At 43.4% G+C, this 15235-nt stretch overlaps 1 protein-coding gene across 5 annotated transcripts in view; it reads left to right on the top strand.

The window, feature by feature from the left end:
* TDRD12 (tudor domain containing 12) overlaps positions 1–15235 on the top strand; it is a 29206-nt gene that overhangs the window by 11115 nt on the left and 2856 nt on the right. For all 5 annotated transcript variants that reach the window (XR_013226534.1, XM_077310140.1, XM_077310141.1 and 2 more), the window contains exons 14-31: positions 572–676; positions 1946–2128; positions 2984–3140; positions 4714–4841; positions 5585–5776; positions 6436–6564; positions 7456–7567; positions 8078–8217; positions 8724–8944; positions 9455–9554; positions 10191–10378; positions 10531–10741; positions 11146–11238; positions 12154–12323; positions 12995–13176; positions 13784–13838; positions 14805–14906; positions 15089–15202. Coding sequence is in view for 4 of the 5 variants with exons in the window: in XM_077310140.1 (XP_077166255.1) it covers positions 572–676; positions 1946–2128; positions 2984–3140; positions 4714–4841; positions 5585–5776; positions 6436–6564; positions 7456–7567; positions 8078–8217; positions 8724–8944; positions 9455–9554; positions 10191–10378; positions 10531–10741; positions 11146–11238; positions 12154–12323; positions 12995–13176; positions 13784–13838; positions 14805–14906; positions 15089–15202 (2582 nt within the window). In the remaining variant the exon portion in view is untranslated. The remainder of the gene's footprint in view (positions 1–571; positions 677–1945; positions 2129–2983; positions 3141–4713; positions 4842–5584; positions 5777–6435; positions 6565–7455; positions 7568–8077; positions 8218–8723; positions 8945–9454; positions 9555–10190; positions 10379–10530; positions 10742–11145; positions 11239–12153; positions 12324–12994; positions 13177–13783; positions 13839–14804; positions 14907–15088; positions 15203–15235) is intronic.

Below are 15235 nucleotides of genomic sequence, written 5' to 3'. Positions count from 1 at the left end.
TGGATAGCCCAGGCAAACCTGATCCTGTCAGATCTCAGAAGCTAAGCAGGGTTGGCTCTGGCTGGCCTCCAAGGAATGCCGAGGTCATGTGGGGGGGGGGGGGCAATGGCAAACCACCTCTGAATGTCTCTTGCCTAGCAGCCAGACAATCTTAGGACCTCCCAGGTGTATTACTCACATGCCATCCAATAAATAAATAGCTTTCTAAACTGAAGTATAAGTGGATTTTTATAACACCCTCGGTGACCTCAAATCTATCAGCTAATACAGGGGTAGTCAACCTGTGGTCCTCCAGATGTCCATGGAGTACAATTCCCATGAGACCCTGCCAGAGTTTACTGGCAGGGGCTCATGGGAATTGTAGTCCCATGAATATCTGGAGGACCGCAGGTTGACTACCCCTGAGCTAATATGTTTTTTGTTGGGGGGGGGGAGGGAAGGAGTCAATACTGAAAAATTGGCTCTGGAAAAAAAGTTTTATAATTTACTGTTGGAGTGAGATAGAAAACTGAATGCAAGTCTTCACCCGTAGCGTCCATTATAGCCTTCTGTTTGGTATCTTTGCCTTTAGGGGTTGGATACGAATGTCAGCATACGACACCCTGTTGTCCTGAGCAATGAAATTGACCCATGCACCACTCTCGAAGCGGCACCAGTCTTTCCTGAACTGAGAAAGGTAAATCCACATGCCACCTATTAGGCTAAATAAACAAGTTGCATTCTTGTGGACAGCGGTCATTGTTGTACGGAGCCATAGTTCAGAGGCAGACAGCAAACTTTGCACGCAGAAAGTTTCAGATTCAGCCCTAGTGTTGCTATGGGGGCTAGGAATGACCTCAGCCAGAATCACTGGAGAGCTGCTGCCAATCAAAATAGACAGTGCTGAGCGAGATGGACCAATGGCAGCTTTGTATATTTACATGGCCTTAAGAAATAGCCAAGCGGACTTAAGCCAAGCGGACTTAAGTGGGAAGAGTTGATTTTTCTATCATATTTGTATCCATATAATAATTATGTGGAGTTGTGATGCCACAGTCCTCAAATTCAGTGACCCAAATAAGGGGACTTTGGTTTGATTGTGATCCTGAGTATTGTAGTTCATTGTAATCTGGTGGCCTGTGAGTTGAAAGTGGGGTGGGATAACGAAATTCAGATCCTGTCTCCATAATAGAGGAACTGGCATCTCACTGAAGGTACTGTTCCCATTCAGATTTCAGGTTCAGAAAACCTTTATTGACATAAAATTCGATGTGCATAGACAACAAAAGGTATTCCCATTCATTCTGTCAGGCAAATTATACAGCAGGAGGAACGGGAGGGAAAAGAGCCCAACCCCCATTCAGCCATACAGCTGGCTATTTCTTGATATTTCCTTTCCCTTGATAATTCTTAGACAAGCATAAGTTGTGCATTCGGAATATGATGTGGCACAATACATAGAAATTACATCGCTGAGGCTTTCTGCCCTGTTTAAACCACTAAATATCAGGAGCAACCATATTTTTGGCAGTAGCTGCAAACCTGTATCAGTGCATATCCATATCCTATTGATTTTATTGGGGTCTGCATATCTTCTAACCAGGCAGAGGTCTATGGGTATCTCTACCATTAGGGGTAAAGCAGTCATCCTTAATAATGATTTGTTGACACATCATCCCTGCTGCTGCTTTTTAAATCTTTTACCTTTAATAAGAAATGTATCATTTTTTCCATAAAATGTTGAAGGACCAGCCTATCTGCACTGAAGAACTTATTAAAAGATGTGGGCTGTGGTCCAATTAAGCTGTATCTGTATATAGAAAATTGGAGGTGGAAGTTTCCTTGGGGATTTTGCAGAGCCATTTAATGCTGCTTACCTGAGATACTTTCTGGCTGTATTCATAGCTCATCTTCTCTGGATTACAATCCTAATGCATGATTAATATTTTTGTTTATGTTTGGGTAGGAGCTTCTCCGGAATCAAGTCTTAGGTCTCAACCATCCACAGTCATTTTCCTGGCCACCAATAGCTCGTGGGTGCGATTCAGTTATCATCTCTCCTGAAAATGGCCCACTTGTGTATCTTCCACCACTTATTACATTCTTGCAATCAAGAAGTTGCTATGTGTCACTGCCAGCTAGGAACGGTGTAAGTAGAACATTCAGTTTATGTTGAAATGGCTCCTGTGTTTCAGCAGAGTCCTAAAGAGGCACAAGGTGAGTTAAAGCCGGTGATGCAAGTGGCTCTCTTTCTGTGGCTATTTATTTAGAGAGTGATTCTGTGTTTTAAGCAGGATCAGCCCTGGGTGGAATGAACCTGAATGCGCGATGCTGGTTCGGTTGACATCCCTACAACACATAAACCATTGCTTATTAGTTTGCGAGGAAAAGACACTGACAGCAAACACTAGTTTTTCCAGTGAAACCTGGTGATCTGGTCCTACAAATAGCTGTTCTTAAAAGTTCCATTAAAAAAATTATAAAGATTTGCCTTAACTCTACTGAGTTTCCATTACTTTGAAGATTCCTTCAGCTCTTCAGGTGGGCACATGGTTGGTGACTGCCTGCTCCAGATCTCGGGTAAGAGTTCTGACTGCTGTGATGGGATGCAGCATCACAGAGAGCTCCTCCATGGAGATCTCTAGGAATTCATTCCTGGAGATTATGCCTGGAGGCTGTCTAGCATAAAATCCTCCACACCTCTATTTCCTGCTTGCAGAAGAGAGAAGAGCTTGACCATTGAATTGTCCATAGATAGACTCATTGCATTTGTATAAAGGTGAACAATTGGACTGACTTCCCCATGACATTTAGAACGCTCAACTCAAACCTCAACTTAGAAAATGCATGGTAGAGACCATTTTCCCTACATGGGCCTTAATACAAATACATTTCTGTACTCTGAACCGTGGTTTCTGTAATTTTTCTAAAAATAGGTTTGTCCTATTTCACAGAGCATTTCTGATCTTAACTGTATGGCTTGAGATGTGTTTCTGTATTATAGCCAATTGCATTAATCATATGCCCTGGATGGAAGAAAGCTGAAAAAGTATTTGAATTACTAGAAATCTACACCCGTTGTTCTAGGCCTCTTCACCCCAGATTGCTTTTACTGGGATTGAACAAAGAAGAAATCAAGAGCGTGAAACTTCTAAGAGGATGTAAGGATAACTTGATTGTTAAAAAAAAATGAATGAATTTTAATAAGTATATCTCTAAACCTAGGTTTTAGCAAAACCTAAAATACAATCATGAACATACAATAGAAAACAATACAGTAATGTGATTTTATTATTAAACAGCCTATCACAAGTGTGGCTGGGTAAATGCAATAGTCTTGGTGTTACAAAGCAATGGTTTTAGAAAGGAATAACTTCTTTTAGGATTCTCATTTTTTTTAACAGTGCAGTAAATCTGAAGAGGGCAGGGAGAAGAGAATGCATTGTTGTACCTCATATATTGTTGCCAACAATTCCAAATAACTTGAATCTGGTTGGTACAATATATTTGTGGTTAACATACTGTTTGAAGAGTGGCGTGCTTTTCGTTTATAGAAGTACGAGGCAAATTCAATTGGACAGAAATCTTACAAACTATGCTATAACTCAGTGTTGATTGTTTGATAGCACCCAGCTCTATGATCAAACAGTTACTGTGGATGTAGGTGTTTTTTTTTCAAGTCCATGAAACCAAGCATTTGCCAGTTGCACATGTCTAGTTATTGTCCATAGTAATCAATCACATGGTTTACAGACAAGAGAGAAAAAATGTTATATATGCAAGCATTTTAAACAACCACATAGGCAGAGTAACAAGTGAGATAGCTTGCAAGGACTTCGAGAAAGGGCATCTTATTTTCCCCTCCAAACTATTTCTTCTTTCCCTTCCCTAAGCTCCCAGTTTCCTGCTTCCTTATCCTTCCCACTCACCAGCCAACCTACTTTTATTTGCTCCCCCCATCTTCAGCTTTTCCTCCTCCTGTCCCTGTCAGCCTCTACACAGGAAATCTGGCCCAGTTATGTGGTGCCTGTTGTCAGGCTTTGACCAGTTGTGTGGCTGGTAACCCACAAGGCTTTAGGATGAGAAGAGGCACCTCAAGTCACCCTGTATCCACATTCCCATACAATTTCTTCTTTCCCTCTTCCTGGCAACTCTCATGTCCTCACTTTCTGCAGTTTCCTTTTTGCTTTTCCACTAGGGATGTGCAATTCAGTTCATTTTATCTGGTGGGAGGGGGGGAGAGACAAGGCCATTTCAAGGGGCTTTTGCACCCCTCCCCCCAAGACAAATCCCAACTCCCACTGAAATGAACCATCTGAATCAGAGAAGCCCAAATCAATTCAGATTTTGATTCAGGTGAATCCTTTTCACTTCCCTCCCCCACAGTGGGCGCTCAAATCTGGAGGTTTTCTCAGGTTGTTAGACAGATCTTTGTCCCTATCTCTTTAACTATCCACAGATTTAGCCACATTGAAAATTAACTGAATCTATTTAGGAGTTAGATTGTCAGAATGTGATTGGGGAAGATCAGGGTTCACATCTCCAATCTGTAATGAGGCTCGCTGGGTAAACTTGAGCTCCCCACGTCTGCTTAGCCTCAGACCTCAGAGGTTATCATGAGGAAAAAGGGATCATGTATTATATTCCCTGCGAAGTATGTGATAACTAGTAAATGAAACAATAAATGATCCTGCACAAGCATGCGTACTGCTGGTCTTTCTTTCAACTTTACAGGTGAGGTCGTTATAACAACCCCTCATAACGTTCTGCGACTGCTTGAGAGCCACAGTTTGATGTTCCTCAGGCTTTGCCATCTTGTGTTTGACGAGGTCGAGGTGCTGTTTTCTGAAGCCAATGAAGAAGTGAGTGTGATTCTGTTCCTCTGGTATCTAAGTGCTTCAATGTGCAGTCAGTATATTTTAAGGCAGGGGTAGTCAACCTGTGGTCCTCCAGATGTCCATGGACTACAATTCCCATGAGCCCCTGCCAGCAAACGCTGACCATTCGGAACTAACTAAAAAGCAGGAGGCTGGCAAGGTACAACACATCTGGTTGAATTGAGATAAATTTTTCTGCTGACAGAAATACCTTTCTTCAGTGGGACAGATCTTTCCTGCCTCCCACCTCTTGCTGCAGCCCATTTATCTCCCCAAAATGCTGCTCATGGGGGGGCATGAGACCTTCAGGAATGGCATGAGGGACAAATTGGGGATCAGCAGCTGGTGGAAACGACACCTCCCCTTCTTTTAACGGACAATCCCGTCTGCATCCAACCCCTCCATAGTTGGCCAGTCAAGATGGTGCCCCCACCAAAATCAACATCAGTTCTAATTATCCCCAAATACACATTACTCAGATTTCTTGTTGTTTGCATGGTGGGAACTAGGGATATATGTGAAAAAAAGAAAGAGCAAGTGGAGAGTCAGGAAACCCTATGCTTTACCTGAATCGAAGACCCAATTTCTTCAAAACCAGTCCTAAAATAAAGCTGCCAACAAGACGATTAAATTAACAGTTCTGGCTATTCCATGACCACCTAGCAATAACATGACCTACAGCTTTGCCTTGTTGACAGAATGAAAATGCAGTTATTCCTGTTCTGTAGATGTTAAATATTTTAGAGTACTACAAAAATCACTTTGGCGTTGAAGAGAGAGAATCTGCACCACGGCAGGTGATTGCTATTGGGAGCCATTGGAACAAAAACGTGGAATATTTAACCCAAGAGTTTATGAATGATCCATATGTTGTGATTACATCAATGGAAGAAGCAGCTATATATGGGAAAGTACAACAGGTAAAAGGTGTTATTTCTCGTGCTTTTTTTCTTTTCAGAACATGTCAGTAAGAATTTGGTGGGCGTAAGAAACTGGCCTCTGTGAATGGGTAGAAGTGGAATGGCTCGTGGACAGTGGTGCAGCTTGAGAAGGGGGTCTAGGTAGACAGTAGTGGTTTTGCTTTCAAATGGTTGGTTCACCAAGATGAAAAGCTTGCAACATTGTGTGAACAGCTGAAGCCTAAATGTGCCAAGAGAAGCTGTTGGATTATGTAGATTGGAAAAAAAATCCACTGATTGGTACCTTTTATCAGTTCTGAAGACAACATCAAGAGTGGTTAGTATGAAACCTTCTATTTGATAAGGAGGGCTGAATATTAATGGGATGGGCTCTTTCAAGGGCTTCTCAAGTAGGTAACTTTACACATAAAGATTCTTGGGCGTAGAAGAGGTTTTGATTACACTCCTAAGGTTATCACTACTTTACTCGAACAGTAGATCAAAGAAAAGTGAGTGCTGGAACCGTGGTATCTGTCATAAGAACGTCACTTTCTCATTTAGCAAGCATGATCAGTAGCTCAATATTTAGACTCATTGACTTGCATTTCTGAATATAACCCAAAGGAAAATAGTCTCTGGCTTTTTGTTAACATTTAATATTGTGTTGCATGTGACTGCAGATGGTCCAGCTGTGCCTTGAGTGTGACAAAGTCTCTACACTACTCCAAGTCCTTGATTTTACTCCTACTAGTGCTCAGAAGACACTGGTTTTCACCAGTTCTAAGGAAGAAACAGAGATGGTTTCCAAGGTATTCCCCCTCCCCAACTTGGATTTCCAGGAAAAGCTCTTATGGTCACTGAAATTTTGTGGGAAGAGTTGCTGTCCCAAGTATCTATTCTAGCTTTATAATTGCAAGAGAAGTCTTTAGAGATGTGAACAGTTTTCTTTTTTGACCATAGAATAGATTTATAAGAAATCTCATGGTCATTTCTCCTCTCCATAATTATTGGGTATATATAAATAGATGGGAAGGAAATGCAAGTTTATTCTCGAAGGGAAGGTTTTTTTCCTTATCCATACAATGGTAAATCTATTATCAGTCTACCCATCTATAAATGTATTATTGAGTCTTTGTACTGACCAGATACCGAAGATGTGGTCCTCTTGTACAGTGCCAGCCACAACAAACCCTGCCCTCCCATCCTCAAAAGTGGGTGGAGTTGCCAGAGTGGGGTTGGTGGATTGTCCACTAGGTTAAACATTTTCTAATTTCTGAAGAAGAGAGTGGGCCAGGAAGATGAATTTGTTTCCCATCAAGCACTAGAGAAAAGATTGAAGGTTTTCTAGCAACGTTTGTTTTAAATTGCTGATGACATACTGATTTTAATTGAATTGGTTTGGTGCTTTAAAAAAAAACAAACACCAAGAAGGGTTTTTTAAAATCATTTGGTAAATGCTCCTAAATAACAAAAGTGCTGTGTAAGTAACAGTTATAGGGAGAAGAACACAGGCATTTTTTTGCATCTTTCCCATGTTTTTGTTGTACAAAAAAAATGCATCTTGGGATAGTTTGAGACCTCCTTGTGGGTCCTCCTTACCCAGCCACTGCAGGCCAATGTACAAGAGCATTCGTTGGTATTGTCATTCTGTTCTGATTGTAATCCTCATCATTTGAAGCCGTTCTCCTTTTCCTGATCAGGCCGTGGCAAGCACGTCAATATTTTGCTTGAAAGTCCAGCCAGGGATTGATTTCGATAACGTCGTAATGCAGTGGAACAAACGATTTAGCTGTGGCACGCATGCTGTGTTAGGCGAGTATTTTCTTCTTCTCGAGTGGATTTCGTCGAGGTCCCTTGCCAGATTGTAAGATCTTTCTTACTTTAGTTGCCCCTGGTTAAGATTTAATCAGGCATCCAGATAACTTGCAGAGTTCAAGGTCAAAATGGCGTTTTGTGGATTTTAGCAGTCTATAAAATATTACATGGCGGAGTTGTGTGGACACAGTGAAGATGTTTTCTGTATCTATTTTACGTTATTTTACCATCTTCATATGACTATTTCTCATATGATGATGTTATGGGAAATGTGAAAAATGGGACGGTCATGTTGGTGTCAGCCAGTGCCGTTTTATGTAGGGCACGGAATTGCAGGAGTGCTCCCACACCTTTAAAATACCAAAATGTGAGATGGTGCCCTTGCTATTGGTAGAAGCCCGCTATAAGTGAATGTCTTACCCTTTTGATTTTTCCATTTTTGCGTAACAGCCGCAACATACGAGAGATCTGTCAGTTACCCTTTACAATTCCTGTTTTTCTTTGCAGTTTTAACTGATGACTGCATGCCAGCCCTGGGAATTACGGATGCCACACGTGTCGTCCACTTCAGTTTTCCCATCTCCCCAAGAGCCTTTGGCGCGCGCTTGTACGGCATGTCTGCTAACTTCCAGAACTCGGTAGAAAAGGTCTGCATAAAGCAAAAGAGACCCAGATACCCTTGTGGGATAACGTTCTGAACGTATTTGGAGGAAAACACCCTAACAGTTGAGCTCAACTCTGGCTGCCCCCTCTTGCATCTTTCTGCCTTTATGCTCCAGTAGATCCCTGCATGTGCTTTTTCCACTTGATCACCCCCAGCTGCCCAAAGGTCTCCACTCTCCGATGCTTAGACTTTTGACTTCTCTTTAATTCCTGAAACCCTCTCCCAGAACCCCTGAGTGCATTGTCCACTCCTTTGAAATCCATCCAAAATTTTAACTGCTGACAGTTGTCCTCCCTTCCCCCTCTTGTCTCATCCCATCCTTTCTTCTCTTGTCCAACTGTCAAAATGTCCATTGTTAAGATTCTTGGAATCTGTACTTGTCTGTCTGTCTCTCTCTAATAAACCCTGCTCAGCTGATGGCGATATATCAAAGCCTGAAGGAAGGCTTTTGTTTTGCTTTTTCCCCCTCATTTCATCCTGCTTTTTAAGGTTCTGCCTCTGCAACAAGGAGAACCCAAGGCAAAATCCATCCTGCTGTTGACAGAGAAGAGCGCATGCCATGCTGCCGGGGTGCTACGTTACTTGGAACGCACAGAAGCCAAAATCCCACCTGAGTTGTGTGACTTTATAGCTGGAGTGCTTGAAGCCAAAGAAGAGAATAAGAGTGGGGGGCCGCTCTGTCATTACCTTAAAATATTTGGCGTTTGCAAGTAAGAAAACACCAGGTTTCTCTTAATGTATTGCAGCTATTTTCCTTTGAGGGGCCATGTCTCAGGGGCAGAGCGCCTGCTTCACATGCAAAAGTTCCCAAATTCAATCCCGGGCATCTCCAGTCAAGAGGATGAAGTAGTAGCTGATGTGAAAGACTTGTGCCTGAAACTCTGGAAAGCCCCTACAAGATAATGCAGAACTTGTTGGACCAAGAGTCTGATTCAGTATCAGTTTCATGTGTTCACCTAGTTCTAACGATGTACCCTTTTAGAATGTTGCAGAATTAAAGAAACTGTGTTTCTGGATAATGCTTTTAGCTATTGGTTATCCCATGCCAATTCCGTTCTGTCGGTTGCTTCCCACAGTTGCCATACAGGCTGTCATACTGGCTAGCGCCCCTCCTTTACAGCTACATGTTTTCACTTGTCCTCATCTGTGTGTTTTTCACCGCCTTCATCTCTTCAGCATAAGTAGTTTGTTTATTAAGACTGTCACTATGAACATTGCAGGGATAAAAACCGCTGTCCAGATCGACACCGAATTAATTTGAAAATAGATTCCCCTCGAAAGGTGACGGACGGAACCCTGCCTACTGCGGGAAATGTAACAGTGAGTTAGTAAAACTTTTAAAAGAAATTTGCATCTTGAGTATGTTATAGCTAGACTGAGAAGTCAGATGCAGAAGCCTGAGTACAGCATTAGCCTTTGGAAGCGGACCTGAATGTGTCACAGTTGCCTAAAAAGCAGGAGTCTGGCAAGCAATTGACAGAGCAAATCTGGGGAAAGCAGAGTGGTGGGTGGGCTGAGCCCCTCCCTCAGCTGATGTCTCTGCAGCTCCTTTCCACAGAGGCTTTCTCTGTAGCCAGGGCACAAATTCTGGAGCAGATCCTGGCACAGAGAGAGGAGAGCGGCGTTTTGGGAAAGGGGATGCAATCAGGTAAGCCACAGGCACGTTCTGGTTTCCTCCTCCTTAGATGAGACCTTCACAGAATCCACTTTATATAGGCTTGTACCAGATGCAGTGTTAAAACCTATCTGTCCAGTTTAGCCCTAAATGACTAGGCAGAAAAGGGGACAGGTGGAGAAAAAATGGTAATGAAGAAAGATCAGTTGGAGAATATCAGAATCAGAACTGGTGTGACATGTGTGTAAATTCAATTCCACATTGGCAAAAATCTGTATTGCCTTTATTTCCGGAAACATGCAGGACTCTCCGTTTATTGATGTGTGTTTCTGCCATTTCAGATACTGCCGCTTTTTATTGTGAACGCCACCCAGTACTTTGGGCGCATAGTAGGTAAACCAAAGGATCAGTATACGACCCTAGCAGAAGAGCTGAATGAGTATTATAAGAAAGCTAGCAATCGCATCTCTGTTGACACGGTAGAGAAACTGGCCATGTGTGGATTACAAGAAGGGAATTCATACCACAGGTAGAATACTTAGATCAGTGGTCCCCAGGTGCCCTCTGGTGCTTCCTAGTGCCCCAGCTGCCTATTTCCCAAAGTGCCTTGTGGCATAATTTTTGGAACTGGGCATCAAGCCACAGAATTTTCCATCACACCACATGTGTGTTTTCTTCTAGGGTTCAGGTACTGGAAGTGGCAGCAGCAGAAGAGAACTCTGTGTTTTACAGTGTTCATATCAAATACATAGATGAAGGCCGATCTGGTCAGGTCCAGAATTTTCAGTTGCTTGCCTTGCCAGAGAAGTTTCACGTCTTACCCCCTCAGGCTGTGGAATTTATTGTTTGTCGCGTCAAACCTATTGACAAAGAAGCCGAGTGGCATCCAAAGGTAAGTTTTTCTGCGTTTACTAAAGAACCACAAACCTAATCCTTTTCCAGATGTCATGGTGAACTATCCCACTAGAATGTATTTATTTAATTAAGAATTTGTATCATGCTTCTTCATAGTACAAAGCAGCTAACAAAGTTAACAACAATCAATGGTGGTGGGAAGTGCCATTAGGTTGCAGCTGGCTTACGGCTACCCTGTGGTCCTCCAGATGTTCATGGACTACAATTCCCATGAGCTGCTGGCAGGAGCTCATGGGAATTGTAGTCCATGAACATCTGGAGGACCACAGGTTGACTACCCCTGCTGTAGAGCCTACAAGACAAGAGACAAAACAGGCTTCTGAATGATAAAGAAAGGCATTGTAAAATATCCAATCTGAAGCATTTTTGTTTTGTTGTTAGGTTACTAGATACATTCACCAAAAGATCAGAGGGAAACCACATGAAGCAAAAATAATCCTTACCTTGGAGAACACTATTTGGGTGGATCCAATGGTATGTAATGTTATTTATTTTATCTCCTTTCCTCGTAGACACCCAAGAAGCCTTCCCCTCTCTTTAAAAATGATATCTAGGTCGGTGTCTGTTGTTTTTGAAGATAGTAAGGGAGTTCTGGAGCTGGTGGCACCCCTAGTATAGCCGGTTTGCATGTTAATCCTGGAACTGTCGTTCTCGGCCCACACTTAAATCAGAGGCCAGGGTCCTTCTCAAAACATCTGTAATCTAAGACTTAAGAATTAAGTTTAGAAGTCTTAACTATTAAGTTTACAGTATTGTCTTATAGTAGCTGGAAGTGTGACTTCCCCTGCCACTCCATCCCAAGATGCCTCTTTTCCCTAAAATGCTGCTCCTGGGGACAGGATACCCAAGCAGCATGAGATGGGAATTAGAAGGCCGCTATATGAAAGGGGAGTTGTCCACACATACACATGCAAGGATCTTTTATGCAGGCTCCCATTCATTGTTCTTTGAAGAGCATCACTAGCAGTTTCAATTCACATAACAAAAATCAGCTGACTATTTTGCCTGGACTTATTTGCCAGCAAAGAACATGAGAGGGATGCATTTTGTGTGTTCAGAAGATATGAGATTTTGTTGGTTTCCTTTTTTAAAAAAAACCTCAGCAAGGTGGGTTGCCTGTTATCCCTGTCAGGAGCTTTGGGCTGGTCACCAATGTCAAAGGAGGTGCCCAGTTACCTTGGCTTCCAGCTGACGTTGCATGTTCTCCTGTGACAGTGTTGGCCTTTCGCCCCAGCAGCCTTCTTGCAATCTCCAAGGGTTTGCCTCTAGTAACCAAGATATGGTATTGTGGTCACGACTGAGAAGATGGAGAGGACAAGCTGCAGAAGGAAGTAGGGGGATGCACGTGAACAGTGTCACGGAAACTGCTTGTTTGTCCTAAAATTCCAGGTCCGGGTCATTAGACTCCTAGATCTGAAGACTTCTATCAATGAATACAACGTTCGCTCTGAGATTCTCTCTACTGGAATGGGGGTTGACAATCCAGAGCACACACAAGAACTCCAGAAGTTGTTTCAAAATGCTGCGGTGGTCCCTGAGAAAAAGGGTTTGCCTCCATTGTAAGGGAATACTCTACTATTTGGCCTGTTTATTGAGTTGGCTCCATAGATAAATATTATGCTACGTTAGTAGGCTCTGTGTGCACCACTGTTTTCAAGGGACAGATCGGGGTCCTGCTGGGATCACCTTATGGCTTGGTGCCTACATAGCAGTCTCACTGTCCTTCATAGCTTCATGGCACTAAGGGTGGTCTTAGCACAGCAGGTGCATCATGGATAGTGAAATTACCTTTTTTGTGAGAGATCATTGTGTTGTGAACCTAAGTGAAGCTTTTAAAGAGCCTGTGTGGGTTAAGCAGGGGTAGTCAACTTGTGGTCCTCCAGATGTCCGTGGACTACAATTCCCATGAGCCCCTGCCAGCAAATGCTGGCAGGGGCTCATGGGAATTGTAGTCCATGAACATCTGGAGGACCACAGGTTGACTACCCCTGGGTTACAGTATTAGGCTAGGATCCGGGAGTTCCACTCTACCACGAAGCTCATTGAGAGACTTTAAGTCTGTTGTTATTTTAAGCCTCATGTAACTTTGATGATAATAATAATGACTTTGTTTTTATCGCCTGTTCTTCCCATGTGGCTCAGGGCAGGTGACAACGTGTCTCTCAAGATTGTTGTGAGACTCAAATAGGCAAGGGAAAGCAAATATTTCTTTCCCCCCTCCCCCTTTCAGAGTGCCTCTTCTGAAATGTGGAAAAAGTGAGTCGGAGGTACCTGCTGGGCAAAACGTGTTGGACCAGACGAGGCTGAGTTCACAGAGCATCCAGGAAGAGGTCAGGTCCAGGGCGCCGGGGGCAAAAGAAGATGCCGTCACCGATGATCTTTGCGCTCAAGGAACTTTGCAGAATCACAATGGTAAATTTCAGTCAGTCTTATTAACCAGGTAGAGCGCCTGGTTTTTTAAAAAGCAATCTGAATTGAGTGCTGCAGTGAAAAGCAGCACTCTGCTCATCTGTGTTTTGTAGAAATACGATTTCCAGTGTTATTGAAGAGGTTAAAATGTTCTGATGATACGTAGGACTTTTGAAGAGCCATTGGACGGACCTTAGTTCACCTGTAGTGTATCCTATTCTGACACTAGTACCGGGGCAGGTGTGGTTACTATTAAATAGTATTAAACATTCCACTGTCAGTCTCCACATTAGAGTGACTGAAAACCCAGTCTGACATGCCCCATTCTCCATCTTATTTTGCCAACTGAAGCCTCACTTCTGTCTTACCTCACTTCCACTAGATGCTCCTTCCTGTTCCCTTCCTCCCTCAGTTCTTTGTCTGCCTTATCGCACAGTATGTCCAGACCCCCTTGTCCCAAACATGATGCATACAGATAAAACGGGTCTTTGAATCAACATAGAGCAATGACACTGAGACATCCAGTGCGTTTTCCCATTTACCAATTTTTTTACTGAAGAACATTTGAAATATGTGATGTCAGGTGAGCTTGTTCTTGTCTTTTATTTAGATGAAGCTCCACAGAATAAGAAAGCAGAAGGCCCTCCACAGTCCCCTTGCAAATGGTACTAAGTAGTTATGTATGTAATTGGACGTATAGTCGGGGCTCAGGGTGGGTTATCCCCAGCTACCAAAATAGTGTGTCCTGCATCCCTTTTGGAAAACGTGCAGATGGGTCTCCAGAAGGAGAGAATTCTGAAGCTGAGGACAGCCTGCAGGAGGCCAGTGTGGTGCAGTGGTTGAGGGGATCTGGGAAACTGAGGTTCAGATCCCCATTCGTGCCATGGAAGCTTGCAGGAGGACCTTGGGCCAGTGTCCCTCTCCCACAGGGCTGCCTCACAGGGCTGTTGTGAGGGTAAAATGGAGGAGAGGAGAATGATGTAAGCTGCTTTGGGTCCCCATTGGGGAGAAAGGCAGATTATAAATGAATTAAACAAACACTTCCCTTGTGACCTGACCAGGCAATCAGATGGTGTCATCAGCACCCCTGCTTGACCTTTAAAATTCATAGCCTTGGTCGTGCTTAGAGCCAGTCCTTTAATGAAACAGTTGCAGGCTTTGAAGGTACTGGTTGAACATCCTTTCAGTGACCCGGTCACTGGTGGGCCATCGGTTGAAGTCCCAGAACTGTCACAAGCAGCCCTAGATAATTTCTCATTTGGATTTTTTCAGCCCATCCTTCCCCCAAGGAGCTTTGGGCAGTCTACGTCAGGGGTATTCAACCTGTGGTCCTCCAGATGTGCGTTGACTACAATTCCCATGAGCCCCTGCCAGCAAACGCTGGCAGGGGCTCATGGGACTTGTAGTCCATGAACATCTGGAGGACCACAGGTTGAATACCCCTGGTCTTTGTAGTGCTTCCCTCTCTCCAGAGGAAAACTCTTCTACTACCAGTATGGACCCACATGGATCCGTGGGCAGGATCCCTTAGCACCACCTAGCCTCTCTCAAGATGACTTTGAAGCTGCCTCCATGGTGTTCACTCTTAATCTGTGTCTGATGCTAACCTTCTTTTCCACATGGATGTTGAGTCCCACTGAGGAGATCGGCCAGGTGCTTCTAAGAAACTTGCCAGCAGGTCATGAAGGCGATGAGACCCCCCTGGTGGTTGCCCCTCCAGCTGGTAGTCAGAGGTATGCTGCTTCTGCACATGGAGCCTCCATCTTTGCTATGATTTTTGATGACAATATGCCCTTTTCTGTCTTGTGATAGAGCAGTATCATCACTCGCTCATCAACTGAATTGTTACCAGGTGTCTAAAAATCACGTGTAGGTATTTTATTTTAATATCAGATCCTGTGTCCTAACATTTCAGCTTCTATCCAATAATAAAATGGTTCGACAAGCGGGACACCGCTGTTCTGAAGTTAAAATTGCAGAATGTGACCAACTATGACTGCAAATTTTTCATACAGAGGGTCATTTTCAGGTAGGTTGAACACCTTTTGTTTTGATCAAAATA

Source organism: Paroedura picta, chromosome 14, assembly GCF_049243985.1.
Source record: "Paroedura picta isolate Pp20150507F chromosome 14, Ppicta_v3.0, whole genome shotgun sequence".
NCBI classification, from domain to species: Eukaryota; Metazoa; Chordata; class Lepidosauria; order Squamata; family Gekkonidae; genus Paroedura; species Paroedura picta.
Note: the sequence above shows the minus strand (reverse complement) of the source record. Positions and strands in the feature narration are given on the sequence as shown.